Source organism: Mycetomoellerius zeteki, unplaced genomic scaffold, assembly GCF_001594055.1.
Source record: "Mycetomoellerius zeteki isolate Tzet28-1 unplaced genomic scaffold, Tzet1.0 scaffold47, whole genome shotgun sequence".
In the NCBI taxonomy this organism is placed as follows: Eukaryota; Metazoa; Arthropoda; class Insecta; order Hymenoptera; family Formicidae; genus Mycetomoellerius; species Mycetomoellerius zeteki.
This window is the reverse complement of record NW_017257468.1, coordinates 733,334-745,813: the sequence shown is the minus strand read 5'-3', so window position 1 is coordinate 745,813 and position 12,480 is coordinate 733,334. Positions and strand designations below refer to the sequence as shown.

The 12,480-nt window shown below is 33.3% G+C and overlaps 2 protein-coding genes across 3 annotated transcripts; one reads left to right on the top strand and one right to left on the bottom strand.

The window, feature by feature from the left end:
• Window positions 1–1,662: 1,662 nt before the first annotated feature.
• Window positions 1,663–4,416, bottom strand: Tbp (TATA binding protein). 2 transcript variants are annotated; one of them, XM_018454982.1, is made up of 7 exons: window positions 4,351–4,416; window positions 4,192–4,250; window positions 3,361–3,782; window positions 2,701–2,831; window positions 2,370–2,613; window positions 2,012–2,210; window positions 1,663–1,810 (listed from the first exon to the last, which is right to left on the bottom strand). In XM_018454982.1, exons 3-7 carry the CDS (start codon window positions 3,628–3,630, stop codon window positions 1,734–1,736), a joined length of 921 nt encoding a protein of 306 aa, XP_018310484.1. In that variant the 5' UTR covers window positions 3,631–3,782; window positions 4,192–4,250; window positions 4,351–4,416; the 3' UTR covers window positions 1,663–1,733. The 2 variants fall into 2 exon arrangements, with proteins under 2 accessions (XP_018310484.1, XP_018310483.1); XM_018454981.1 differs by having other exon boundaries at window positions 3,361–3,728; window positions 4,192–4,408.
• Window positions 4,417–5,397: 981 nt separating this feature from the next.
• On the top strand, window positions 5,398–11,834 carry LOC108727049 (tonsoku-like protein). The gene is made up of 3 exons (XM_018454947.1): window positions 5,398–5,475; window positions 6,825–10,584; window positions 11,651–11,834. The coding sequence occupies exons 2-3, from the start codon at window positions 6,873–6,875 to the stop codon at window positions 11,746–11,748; spliced, it is 3,810 nt and encodes a 1,269-aa protein (XP_018310449.1). The 5' UTR covers window positions 5,398–5,475; window positions 6,825–6,872; the 3' UTR covers window positions 11,749–11,834.
• Window positions 11,835–12,480: the final 646 nt, after the last annotated feature.

Here is a 12,480-nt window from a genome sequence, read left to right as displayed (position 1 = left end):
ATATATATATATATATATATACTCAAAATACATAATTCTCTTATTTATTAAATATATATGTACATTTTTTCTATCAAGCATTTTGTGTCTGATAAAGAAAAAAAGAATAAATATTTTCATTGTACATAATTTTATTATAATCAAACGCGCTATGTGCAACAAATATAATATATCTATAAATATATAATAGTACCAGTAATTACGCAAATTATAGCTTATGTATTTGAAAAACTAATTGTGAATTTTTTTTCTATGTACATTCTATTCGAAATGGATTTACAAAAATATTAAGCCTTTTATAATAAATCAAGTAAATTCTATTACAATATTAGCAAAAAAATTATTTTTTCTACATTTTTTTCAAGAATTGAAAATTTTAATTCGATGACCTCATGCTATCATATAATTCTGCTATGTAATTGAACAATTTATTTCAAGAGCTTTCCGATGAATGAAATAGATTTCACAGTAAAAAAATAATTTTGCTGAGAAAACATTAAGGATGTTGATTGTAATACTCATTATTCAAATGAAGATATATCAAATTACTTTTAATAAGTAGCAATTGAACTGGAGAAAATTATTCAATGGTGTTACAACAATTTTTCCAAGTATACATGTATATAACAATAATAACTCTTAGCAGATATAAATTTTTTTGAAGTGTATAATATCATTTGAAATAAAAAAAGTTTTATTGATTAATTATACATCATAATCATAAAGTATAATCATAAAGCATAAGGGTAAGTTTTAATATTTAACTTTTAATATTTTCTATTACATAATTAGAATTTTATGTGATAGGATTTATAAAATCTCATAGTATCTGGCATTTTTCTTCCTTATTTGATATACAGTATCTGCTAAGAATTAAAATTGATAAAGCATACACATTAATCACTCATGGAATCTTATTCGAGGCACTGTATTACTAGAAGACACTATTTTGTAAATATAGAATTATATGCACTATTATTTTTAAGGAAGGCAAAAAGGGAAGGTTTTAGAAACTTCTGGTTACAATGTACATATAATTTTTTTACATACTTTTTTAGAATTTCGGTTCATCAATTAATCAATTGATTGGTTTAGTAAATGTGGAAACAAAATCGTTGTAAGATTACATAAGTTGTACCTTCACTCTGTTTGCTTTTTACACATTGAAAAAATTAATATTTTTTATTAAGAGATGGACATGTTTTTATAAATTATATTATCTAATCTGTATATAAGTCAATTGCTTTGTACATTATGCCCTAAAATCAGTGGATATTTTTTATCATAGCTTCTTCATTCAATATAAAGACGATCTCGTCATCTTCAGTGTGTATTGAGGAATTTATTTCATAGAAACTTATAACTGAACGGAAGAATATTTTTTCATCTATTTTCTCTCTCGAAATCTGATTAAGAAAATCGTTTATTTTCAACGCTCATTACTAAAAAATTATGTGCGTCAAGTTTTCATCAAAGAAAGATCAGTTTCATAGAAACTAAAAAAGATTTGCAGTAAGAATATCCAACAATTTTAAAGACATTCTGTATGTGTTGAATATAATAGAGATATTTAACAACTCAACAACATTAAAGTAGTAATTTGCTAATCTATGTGACTTTATATATTACAAAAAATAACTAAAATCTAGAAATGGAGTTGGTTGGAAATAAATTGTCATATTAAATTATAGAAGAAAATACATAGTTTTTCTTTTATAATTTAATATGTAGACTCACTGCTTTTTAAAGCTCTTCAGAATTGGATAGATGTTGTCAAAGGCTTCATAAATTTCCTTGCGAATTTTTGCACCTGATGACATATATAAACATACAATAATTATTCAAGTACAAATATGTAACTTAATTTCTAAACTCTCATACAGGTCTGGATGCGTTATATTTGAAAATTGTAAAAAAGATTTAAAAAATATTCCCAAAATGTTTTGCAACGTATACGTACTTTACTACAAAATTACTATACATATAACAGACATAAAGTATGAACATTCACCTGTCAATACTACTTTCCCCGAGACGAATATAAGCAATACAATTCGAGGTTTAACCATCCTATATATTAGGCCTGGAAATAGCTCTGGTTCGTACGACGAAAATTGGCCATGAGAGAGCACTAAACCTTCTAATCTAATTGGAAACTTAACATCACAGCTGCCGACCATATTTTGGATTTTAAAATCTAGGAACTTTGCCTAAGTAAAATTAAATCGTAATATCAATTAATAAAGATGATATTATTATTAAATATTTTGTTGCGATAAATTATAAACAGCACTATATTAAAAAAAAAACCTACATTGAGAAAAATAACTCATTTTGTATCACATTTTAATAAGTTTGATGGTACTTACAGGAAAACCTAACTTCTGGATAATTCTTGCATACTTTCTGGCAGCAAGACGTGAATCTCCCTCGCTCTTGGCGCCAGTACAAACCATTTTGCCGCTACTGAATATCAGTGCGGTGGTTCTTGGTTCTCTTATTCGCATGATAACAGCCGCAAACCTTTTCGGATTATATTCGGCATTTCTAGCGTGAAGTGCTATCTTTTTCAAGTCAAGCTTGCAATTTAAGTTAACGGTAGACACGATATTCCTAAAATAAAGCGAAAATATGATTAAAGAAATAAGAGAAGGCAGATGTGAATTATATGTCAATTTTTTTTTAGTAAGAGCTACTTACTGCAACTGTGGTAAAATTCCAGGATCCGCGGAAGCCGGGGTCATTGGTGTCATTGGCCCTGGGGTCGCAGGACCTATTGATGGCGGCGCTATTTGATTATTTTGTGGTACTATTGGAGACATCATATTTTGCTAAAGAATAGAAGAAAAAAAGCAGTTGAAATAATGAAGTAAATGTTAATATGTTTAGAATACTGTATCTTAATTGCATCTCTTTCAATCCTTCAAATCTTTACTCAGAATTGCATGAGGTCATTATCTTATGACAGAAATTTAAAATAACTTTAACGTTTGTTTTTTCAATTTTAAGTTTCTGATACTCAAAATTAATCCATAACTGGAATTTAGATCCTAGGATATTTTCCTAATTTTTAAACAGTGTAATAATTTGGAATAATCTAGTCTCACAATCTTACTTTTAAATTTTTTTTCTGTAGCTTTATTATAGTAATTTATGTTAAATTCAAGTGTTGTAATTTTTTTACATAGTTGAAATTTTTTTAAATTCAAAAGTAATAACAAAAAATATTAAATTAAATACTCTTTTAGCAGTAGAAAAAATGTATTTCTGTTAAATATAATTATTAACAAGTCTTAAATTTTAAATTCCATTGCAACATTATACTTAGCATATACAACATTAAATTCAACATTGAATTACCGGCGTTTGTGGCTGCATAAGACTCTGTGGTGTCGCAAACGATGGTGTTGGAGCGTATGTGTGTATATTTTTTTGTGGTGTCGTTATCATTAGCATGCCACTCTGCATGTTAGGGCTCATCGAGTGCAGTTGCTGCAGCTGCTGGAATTGTTGTGACTGCTGCTGCTGCTGCAACGCATTCGGCAGGATCTGTTGATCCTCCTCTGGTTGATGCAGAGGCGTGCCGATGCTAGGTATACTGAAGCCGGGACTCGGAAGCATCTGATCCATTTTGCACTCTCAATTAATATACACACGAGTGATGCTGTTTACGATGAATCTTATGTAGAAGTACAAAAGAGGTGGAATCCTTGAGGTTATACTTGCATCTTCACAAAGTAGTGAATGATTATTTTAATCAGCAGTGAGTTACAACCTGAAATCTTAATAGATTATTAATTATGAAGCAATTTCTACCTTTGTGCCTTTCTAGGAGGCACAAAAAAATATGAATATCATTGTGTACAAAAATCTTTGTGATTAAAAGTTCAACAGAAACTCTAATCTTGATATTTGCTGTCTAATTCTGTCTTAAATTTAAAGATCTGGTAAATGTGCAGTATAATGTTTCCATCTCTGATTTTCTTATAATTTTGTAAATTTATATATTTTCATGCATAGAAAATATTCTGAGAAAAAATCGTCGCTCAAGTCCCATTTGTTTTTAGGAAAATCAGAGGTAAGGGCATTATGTTGTATATTTACTAAAAATCTGACACTCTTTTTATCTCGTTAAAATATTAATATTACAATCTGAAAATTTATCTTGTCACGAAATCGTTTGAGTTTTACCATGGAATTTACAGGATGTCTTGCCTATCCTGATCAACTCGTGGTTCCACCGCGTTAAACTAAATACAAAGAAATCAATCAAATCGTGAGGAAATAATTCCTGAGGAGACTTTGTCTCATAAATCAAACGGAATCGAATTCAAACGGTTTATTAATTACTTTTCATTTTCATTTTACAGCCTGCAGCGTCTTGTTTACAACCACTTTTAAATCATGAAATTCACGTGCTATAGACGCTCACTTCTCCATGCACGTTCATTTCTTGAAACCACTCGAAACTTTAATTCTAACAGCCAATAAGAACGTGACACCATGTGCCACCATATTGCCGCGGTTATTTGAATTAGGCGTTGTCATAATAAAAATTGATTTTCCAGGAGCTTGTTTCCACTTTAATATTAACGCTTTCTTTTTTGGGAAACAATAAAAATGTATATTTTTGAATTCTTTCTTTCGATAATTTTTATGTGGCAAGTATACTTATTTTGGTCTCTCGAGTTCACTTTAAAATTATTCCGTTGAACGAAATTCGTCTCGAGAATACGCACACCTGATTTCTTTTTATCATATATTTCTCTGAGAAACTTTCTATTTATATTTATATTTTATGTAATGCGAGATTTTTTAGACTTTTATGGTCGGTATTCATAAGGTCTGTTCGCGTTGCTTACACTTTTTACACTCAGCATCTTCGCTTTCTCTCTTTTCAGCGCCAAATATATATCTATCTCCTTTTAAGTGTAAAAAGTATAAGCAGCGCGAACAGACCTATAGTCAATTTTTATATTTAAAACTGTCTTAAGTATCGTTTTAAGATGTCATGAACCAATCAAAAGGCCGCATTAGCATCTTAAAGGTACCTTTTCATGCTGACGCTTCATGCCGTGCTTATTTTTAATGTCAAAATAAGTTATGTAATCAAAATTGACGCTTGATATTCGTCAATTTTTATCATATGACTTGTTTTGACACTGAAAATGAACGTTGAGCGTCAGCATGAAAAGACACCTTAAACTTCGCGTGGTACATTCACTCATTTTTTGATGAATTTTGGAACGCACCAAATGGCGCCAAAATTAGAGCATCAGTGATCAGATCAGATGGTATGATAGATTCGCAATCTCGTAACTCGTAGGGAGTGTTATGCTTTTGAAATAGGTTGGAAGATATTAAAAAATTTTATTTAAAAAAGGAGAGGTCATTTAGTTAAGAATTTATTACCCTCTCACGGTGTTGATTAGTTCAGATTTTGAAGATTTTAAGATCTCACTGCATATCAAAAGGGTAAGTACATCTTTGTCAAAACTCCAGGTGACAATAGGTCTATTTTTTATTCCTGTGCTATAGATCTTTAATAGAATCTGACCAAGGATTTTAGGAAAATCTTACGAGAGAAAAGATGTATATTTTCTCCTTTTATGTATATTATAACGTCTCACTCTAACTTTTCTCTCTCTCTCTCTCTCTCTCTCTCTCTCTCTCTCTCTCTCTCTCTCTCTCTCTCTCTCTCTCTCTCTCTCTATGGCCCATTTCTCCCAATGTAGATTAACTTTCATTTCGATTTACTTGCTTTTTGTCTTCTTCTAGTTCTAAAAATTAGAGAAAGAGAAAGAGTAAATGACTCAAGATTAAAGTTAATTTACATTGGTAGAAATGGACCAAAATTAGAAAGTATAAATTAGAGTGAGACGTTACAACATACATATGAGATGGTAAGAATAGTTTATAATTTTAATTAATGTTATAAAATAAAACAGTATAAATTAAAGTCAAATAGTATATATATATATATATATATAGAGTGGCCCATGTAAAGTGTTACAAGCTATTATCTCTGAGCAATATCGCCGGCATTAGCATTACACAAAGTGTCTGACCAATGGCTAAAATCTCTTGAATGTTGTTCAGGATCATGTCCTGGATAACATTTGTCAAGGCCATTGGAAGTTGTACCTCTTATTTTCATTTTTACATAAAAATGAATTTTTAGTGCAAAAATGAAAATAAGAATAATCTCCAATGGCCTCGATGTTGACAAATGTTATTCAGGACATGATTCTGAACAACATTCAAGAGGTTTTAACCGTTGGTACAACAATTTGCATATTGCTAATACCGACTGTACTGTAACTTTCGAGTACTCATAATTCGAAAAGTACTTAATAAAAATGAACTTAATTATAGTGTTTTGAAAAGCTCTCGAGGTAAGCTACAAGAATATGTAATAAAAAATGGAAGGTTCCATTTACAAAACAAGGTCAAACAAATGGTACCATCTTATGTTCCCCTCAAAGTAAAACTTTTGTCTGAACATAGTCATTTGACACACTTTCAGAGATAATAGCTTGTAATACTTTACATGGGCCACCCTGTATATAAGGAAGAAATGTACATGCCTTTTACTTTTATAAAGTTTTAACAAAGTCACTTGTGGCCAAGTTCTATAGAGTTTTATCCATCGTTAGAACTTTCTTTCTCACTTTTGCCAAATATACCAAATATCAGATACCTATATTTCATCTTAAATTTTAAGTTTCAAAAGTAAACATTAGTTGAGCTGTAAAAAACAAACTTAATATCTTAAATCTTTATTAAATGTTGCTTTGATGAAATTAATGTCTTATACTTTATAGGATTTTAAAGAAGACAAGACATTTTGTAGACCTAAGAAAATCATCAGAATGAACATCGATAAACTCATTAAGAGGAAGCAGAATGCCAGACGTGACAACAATCTTCGTCAGTTGGCTGAAATCACGAATACCCTGGGGGACATGTACTTCGAAAACGATCGGCCAAAGGAGGCTCTGCAAGAATATTCTGAGCAGCTAATTGTCTGTGAGGAACTACAAAATAAACTAAGCTGTGCGATAGTGCACAGAATGATTGGAGAGGTTTATGCGAGCTTGGAAGATTACGAACAAGCCTTGAAACATCAAAATTTACATCTGGAAGGCGCCAAAGACATGAAGAATTCGATAGAGGAGCAACGAGCATTTGCTACTTTAGGTAGAACTTATTTCTGTTTAGCTGAAAGCTTAATCGGAAAAACGCAGAAACGAGATGAGGCTTTGGCAAACGCGAAGATGGCTTATGTGCAGAGTATGGAGCTATGTGACAAATTAACAACCACCGAGATCAAGGTGGAAGAGAAGATGTTGATGCGGGCGAGATTGCTACTTAACTTAGGTTTAACGCTGGAAGCGCAGAAAGAGACGCAACAGGCGATTAATCTAATCGAGCAAGCGACCGCATTATGTGTATCGAATAATTTTCAGGAAGATCTGCATCGAACGTATATTTCTCTAGCAATTATATACGAGCGGCAAAACAATCTTGAGCTGGCGTTAAGTTATATCGAAACTGCAGCTACTGTAAACGACGTGCGCCTGAAAGCTGAAGCAAAAATAATAAAGGCTGAATTATTTATGCGAACTGGACAGTGGATTGAAACGCGTAAAGTATTAGTTCTCCTATATACGAGTAGTGGATTGCCAAAAAACATTAATCATCAAGTGGAGAAGTATTTAAGAATTATTGTAACGATTTGTCGAGCAGAAAACAGTCTTCTTGTCGAGACTGATACTCGGACTAAGCAGAAGCTGTATGAAACTTTAGGCGATGCAACAGTCGCTGCGCAATGCTTCGACAAAGGTGCGGAATATTATCGACAAATGTTAACTTGCGCGGAGGAAACTGGTGAACAAATAGGTATTTCTTTAATGAGCCTAGCTCAAACGCTCAAAGATGCAGGACGTTACAAAGAAGCGTTGCCATTCGCGCGAAGGGAATTGGACCTTTGCATCAATCCTCGAGAGAAATGCAGGTCTGCGTTATTTTTAGCTGATTTATTAATAATGACAAATGCCGTTGATGTGGAAATACGGGAGTGTTACACTTCAGCATTGAGCGCAGCAAACGAAAACGATAACGTTAAGCTACAAAAGTCTGTCACAAGAGAACTCGTCAGTTATCTGGAAAGCGTAGGTCAGTTCGATGAGGCAGAGGGTATGAAGCAAAAAGTAGGATTAACGTTTTTGGAAGCATCGAGCGATACAGAGAGTGAAGCGTCGTCCGAAGAAAGCGACAGAATTGGTGCAGACATTTGTCTGGAGGATCTGTCTGATTTGGAACCCGAAGAAAGTGTCACGAAGCCTATCAAAAGAAGACCGAGGAGGAAAACATCAACTGCAATCAAGAGGAATGAGAAGGGTGAAACGCAGCTACACGTGGCATGCATCAACGGTGACGTCGGTGCTGTTGAGAGGCTCTTGTCATCCGGTCATTTCACAAACGTCAGAGATCACTATGGATGGTCTCCGCTTCACGAAGCTGCTAATCACGGTTACGTAGACATCGCGGAACTGCTTCTAAAGCACAATGCTAATGTCAACGATCCAGGCGGTACGTCCTGCAAAGGCGTGACGCCGCTTCATGACGCTGCGTGTTGTGGACACTTCTCGATGATGCACCTCTTGATACGACACGGAGCTATCGTGACGCTCAAGACCCACGACGGCGAAACTGTGCTGGATTGTTTAGAAGGCTGGAGAAATCGCGTGGAAGATTTAAATCCCAAGGATTTAGTCGAATACGATGCGATGTATAAAGAGCTTTCGGCTGTTATTCCATTGAAAAAGAAAAGAAAGAGATCTAACGACGTTCGAACTCCGGACAAAAAGTCTGCGTCGTCTGAGATATCCGACGTTCGAAAAATATCCGCCGGTGAGGATTATAAGAGAACAATAGCGAGCTTGCGGACCTTCAATAAAACTAACACCGTTAGTGCATCTAAAGGCAATAATGAGGCAGTAACTAAAACGGTTGCGCCTTTAATTAACGAAAAACAAATTCTTGTCGACGATTGGCTTGAAGACGATATCGGAGGTGCAGTGAAGAAAAAATCTACGAGCAATCACACTGGCACAATCAAACGAAAGTCTTCTGATGGAAATCTGGAGAACGCTGCTAAAAAGTTGAGACTGAACGGTTCATATCAAAGTAAGGACGGTTTCAGTACAAGCGAAGGCAGTGATGATGATTTCTCTGACATTGTTGAATTATTTGAAGAACCTAAGAAACGTAAGAGAAAACAACAGACATCCTTGATCTCAAGTGGATTCACCGTGGCTCGCAATCGTACACCGTCTCCAGTGGTTCATTTGCAATTGTCTCCTGCAATAAGTTCGAAACAGCATGACAATGAGTACGTACATTTACGTACGTTTGTCAAAGACAAGGTGTTCAATCTAAAAGCAGCAGTTTGCGAAGACGAGCAAGAGTTCCTGACGTACATTACAAGTACTACCGAACGTATGTTCCACGATGAAACCGGTTGCACAGCTAAGCTGTGGTTGCAACCCATAAATGGGACTGTCGTAACGAAAGAGAGTATTCTGAGAATCACGAGAGAGAATACGAACGATAAATTGGAGTGTGAAGTAGTCGAACTGCAAGTTCCATCCATCGTCGAGCGATTCAAGACCATTTGTTGTACTCACAATCTGATGCCCTGCGAAATCGTTCTAAAGTGCTTGAGATCCTGCGAGAATACATCGATATTTCGTGTAAAACCTGACGATATCAATAAACAAATACTTGTGCCGTTATTAAAGACCTTAGAATACGAAAAGAATATTAAATTATTACAATTGTCGGGCACTGTATTGCTGTCAGCGGGAATACATTTACATCAATGTCTCTCGAATATGTCGTCTCTACAGGAGCTGTATTTAAAAGGCTGTGATATCGACTTCGCCTGTTTACGCCAAGTAAACTCGTTGCCTTCTCAATTAAGAGTCTTGGATCTGAGTTATAATCCGTTGAGTTCCGAGAGCCGTGACATCCTGCGGAAGCTAATTGCGCCCTTGAGATACTTGCAGACTCTTAACTTACGTTACTGTATGCTGGAGAACTTTTATCTTCCACTTGAAAATCCCAATCTAACAAGTTGCGATATTTCATGGAATAAATTAAATCGCGATGCAGCGACTTCTTTCTTGAGTAGGCAACTGTTTGATTTGAATTTATCTAATATTCTGTCTTCCAACCGCTTCATCTTAAGTCTGGATACAATGAGTGTAGTTCTGGCGCCGAGCTTAGAATCGCTGGATCTTTCGTTCTGTGACGTATTAGATGCCGATGTAAAGATCATCTTAACGCAATTGCCTAGACTATTAAAATTAATACTTCGTGGGAACATAAATGTATCTGTGTTATCTATTAACTCATTGTTAAGTCGTCAGCCTACATTAACTTATATCGATGTCAGTGGTTGTAAAAATATCGTAAGTATTCCAGAGGCAGGATTATTTATACAAAATCCTGAAGTTTGTGCGCTACTGGCTAGTATAGAACCAAATTTATGTGATTCGTGGATTAAATTGTGGCGAGGTGCAGGTATTGTAACAAAATTGCCTCATAACTTAGCGATTTTTAAACCAGTATGACTTTCTGTAGAAAACATTTTGTATATATATATATATAATTTTGATACAAAAAATAATTTATTTTTTAAAAAAATATCTTACAAATATATGTAGATATACCTCTAAAACAAATTTATATTTTATAATACAATATATTATATATTTACAAAAACAATACTATTAAAATTTATAAATTATCTCTTAAATTTTTAAAGCTCTAAAAAATCAATAGGTTCAATCAGTTCAAAGAGCAATCAAGTAATAGTTTTGCTTTTTTTTATAATAAACAGATACTGTATAAAGATTAGATTTTATAGCCTAATTTATAAATTTTGTTATTTCAGTTTAAAGGTATAACATTTATTTCCAATTTTGCATTGTATATCATTAACATGCACATAAGCATCTTCCACGTTTTCTACCAAAAATTTGTTTAGACTACTAGTAAGAGATGGCAGAATTTCTTTTAAACAGGCTCGCTTGTCTCCGAGGCACCAGAAGAAACTTATATGATATGAAGTATCCTGTATATAAGAAAAATATATCAAATTAATTTAAATCTTCTGAGGTTTGTTCATGTCGCAAGCTCCAACATGCTCCTATCATAGCTCCTACTCACTCTATCAAGCGCGTTGGAGTAAGAGCTATGGTAAGAGCATGTTGGAACATGTTGGAGCATGCGACATGAACAAACCTCTGGTCTCTCGTCGCAGTCATTAAATTATGGTCTCTGTTCTTTTTAACTGAACTTCTTGCATGATTCATTTTTTCTTTCTATGTTGAAAAAAAAGAAGGAAGCTGAAGTTGTGCTTTAAAAAGAACAGGCGTAAAATATCTTGTTTCTGACATAATCATGCAACATGACTACAGTGAAGAATTAGAAGATATAAATGCAAATTATAAAATCTGTTACTTATATTATATGTATAATGCATTTAATAAAAATGCAAAAAAGAAGTATCAATTTCATGTACCTTATAAAATGATGGTAATTGATAATCAGCTAATAAATTATCAAAAACTTCTGTTAGGCACTTCAACATTCTATCCTCATCTTGACAATAAATTCCTAGGAATGTACGAGTTCTCTCCTCATTGCAGTATACCTTTACATCCGTCAGTTGTATGATAAATTTATTAAAGCTACGACAAGCCAGCTTTATGCCTTCTACGAACGATTCAATCCAATGGAACTTTAAAACTACAGTACGGCTGAGACTAATATGGAGACTAGAAATGATGGTGCCTTGAACAGGCAGTTTGTTCAACACAGACTTCATCCATGTATCAAGACAATCGCTGGGTGTATCTAAAATCAATTTAAATTTTTTCTTATTTCTTAAATTTTTCTTAATAATTTTAATATTGATTATTTAATATATCAATATTAAGCAAAGATTCTTTGATTTATGCCTATACTTATCACAAGATTTAAATTAATACTTATACTATTGATATTTGAAATACTTACAGTTTATGTAAATCAGAGTTGCCCAATTACCACGCTCATGTTTAAAACTTCGTATTCGTCCATCATGATCCAGTGGATCATCGATCACTTCTTCATTATACGTAATTCCTTTCCATGATAAAATACTTGCAGGTAAAGCTAACCTATAAATTTGTTCAACATTATTTTTCGTTCTTGCATGTATTAATATTTAGAGAAAAATTATGCGGAACTTTAACAATATCTCATATAATTAATCTTAAACTGTCTACTAACAATTATATCAAGAAGCATATTATTATTTTGTGTTTGTTTGCAAAGTACTTTCCCTTTCATAACCTCAAATTCAAGAATTATAACTTTCATGATTATTTCAAGCAATGCTTTTTGTTTCAATAAAAAAATAGGTTT

Excerpts from the sequence above, each read along its gene's own strand:
- Tbp (XM_018454982.1), bottom strand. The coding sequence starts at position 3,630 with ATGGATCAGATGCTTCCGAGTCCCGGCTTCAGTATACCTAGCATCGGC. Across the intron at positions 2,211-2,369 it reads TCCAGAAGTTAGGTTTTCCT|GCAAAGTTCCTAGATTTTAA; the intron begins GTAAGTACCATC and ends AATTTTACTTAG. Across the intron at positions 1,811-2,011 it reads GGGGAAAGTAGTATTGACAG|GTGCAAAAATTCGCAAGGAA; the intron begins GTGAATGTTCAT and ends ATATGTCATCAG.
- LOC108727049 (XM_018454947.1), top strand. The coding sequence starts at position 6,873 with ATGAACATCGATAAACTCATTAAGAGGAAGCAGAATGCCAGACGTGAC. Across the intron at positions 10,585-11,650 it reads GTGGATTAAATTGTGGCGAG|GCACTTCAACATTCTATCCT; the intron begins GTGCAGGTATTG and ends AACTTCTGTTAG.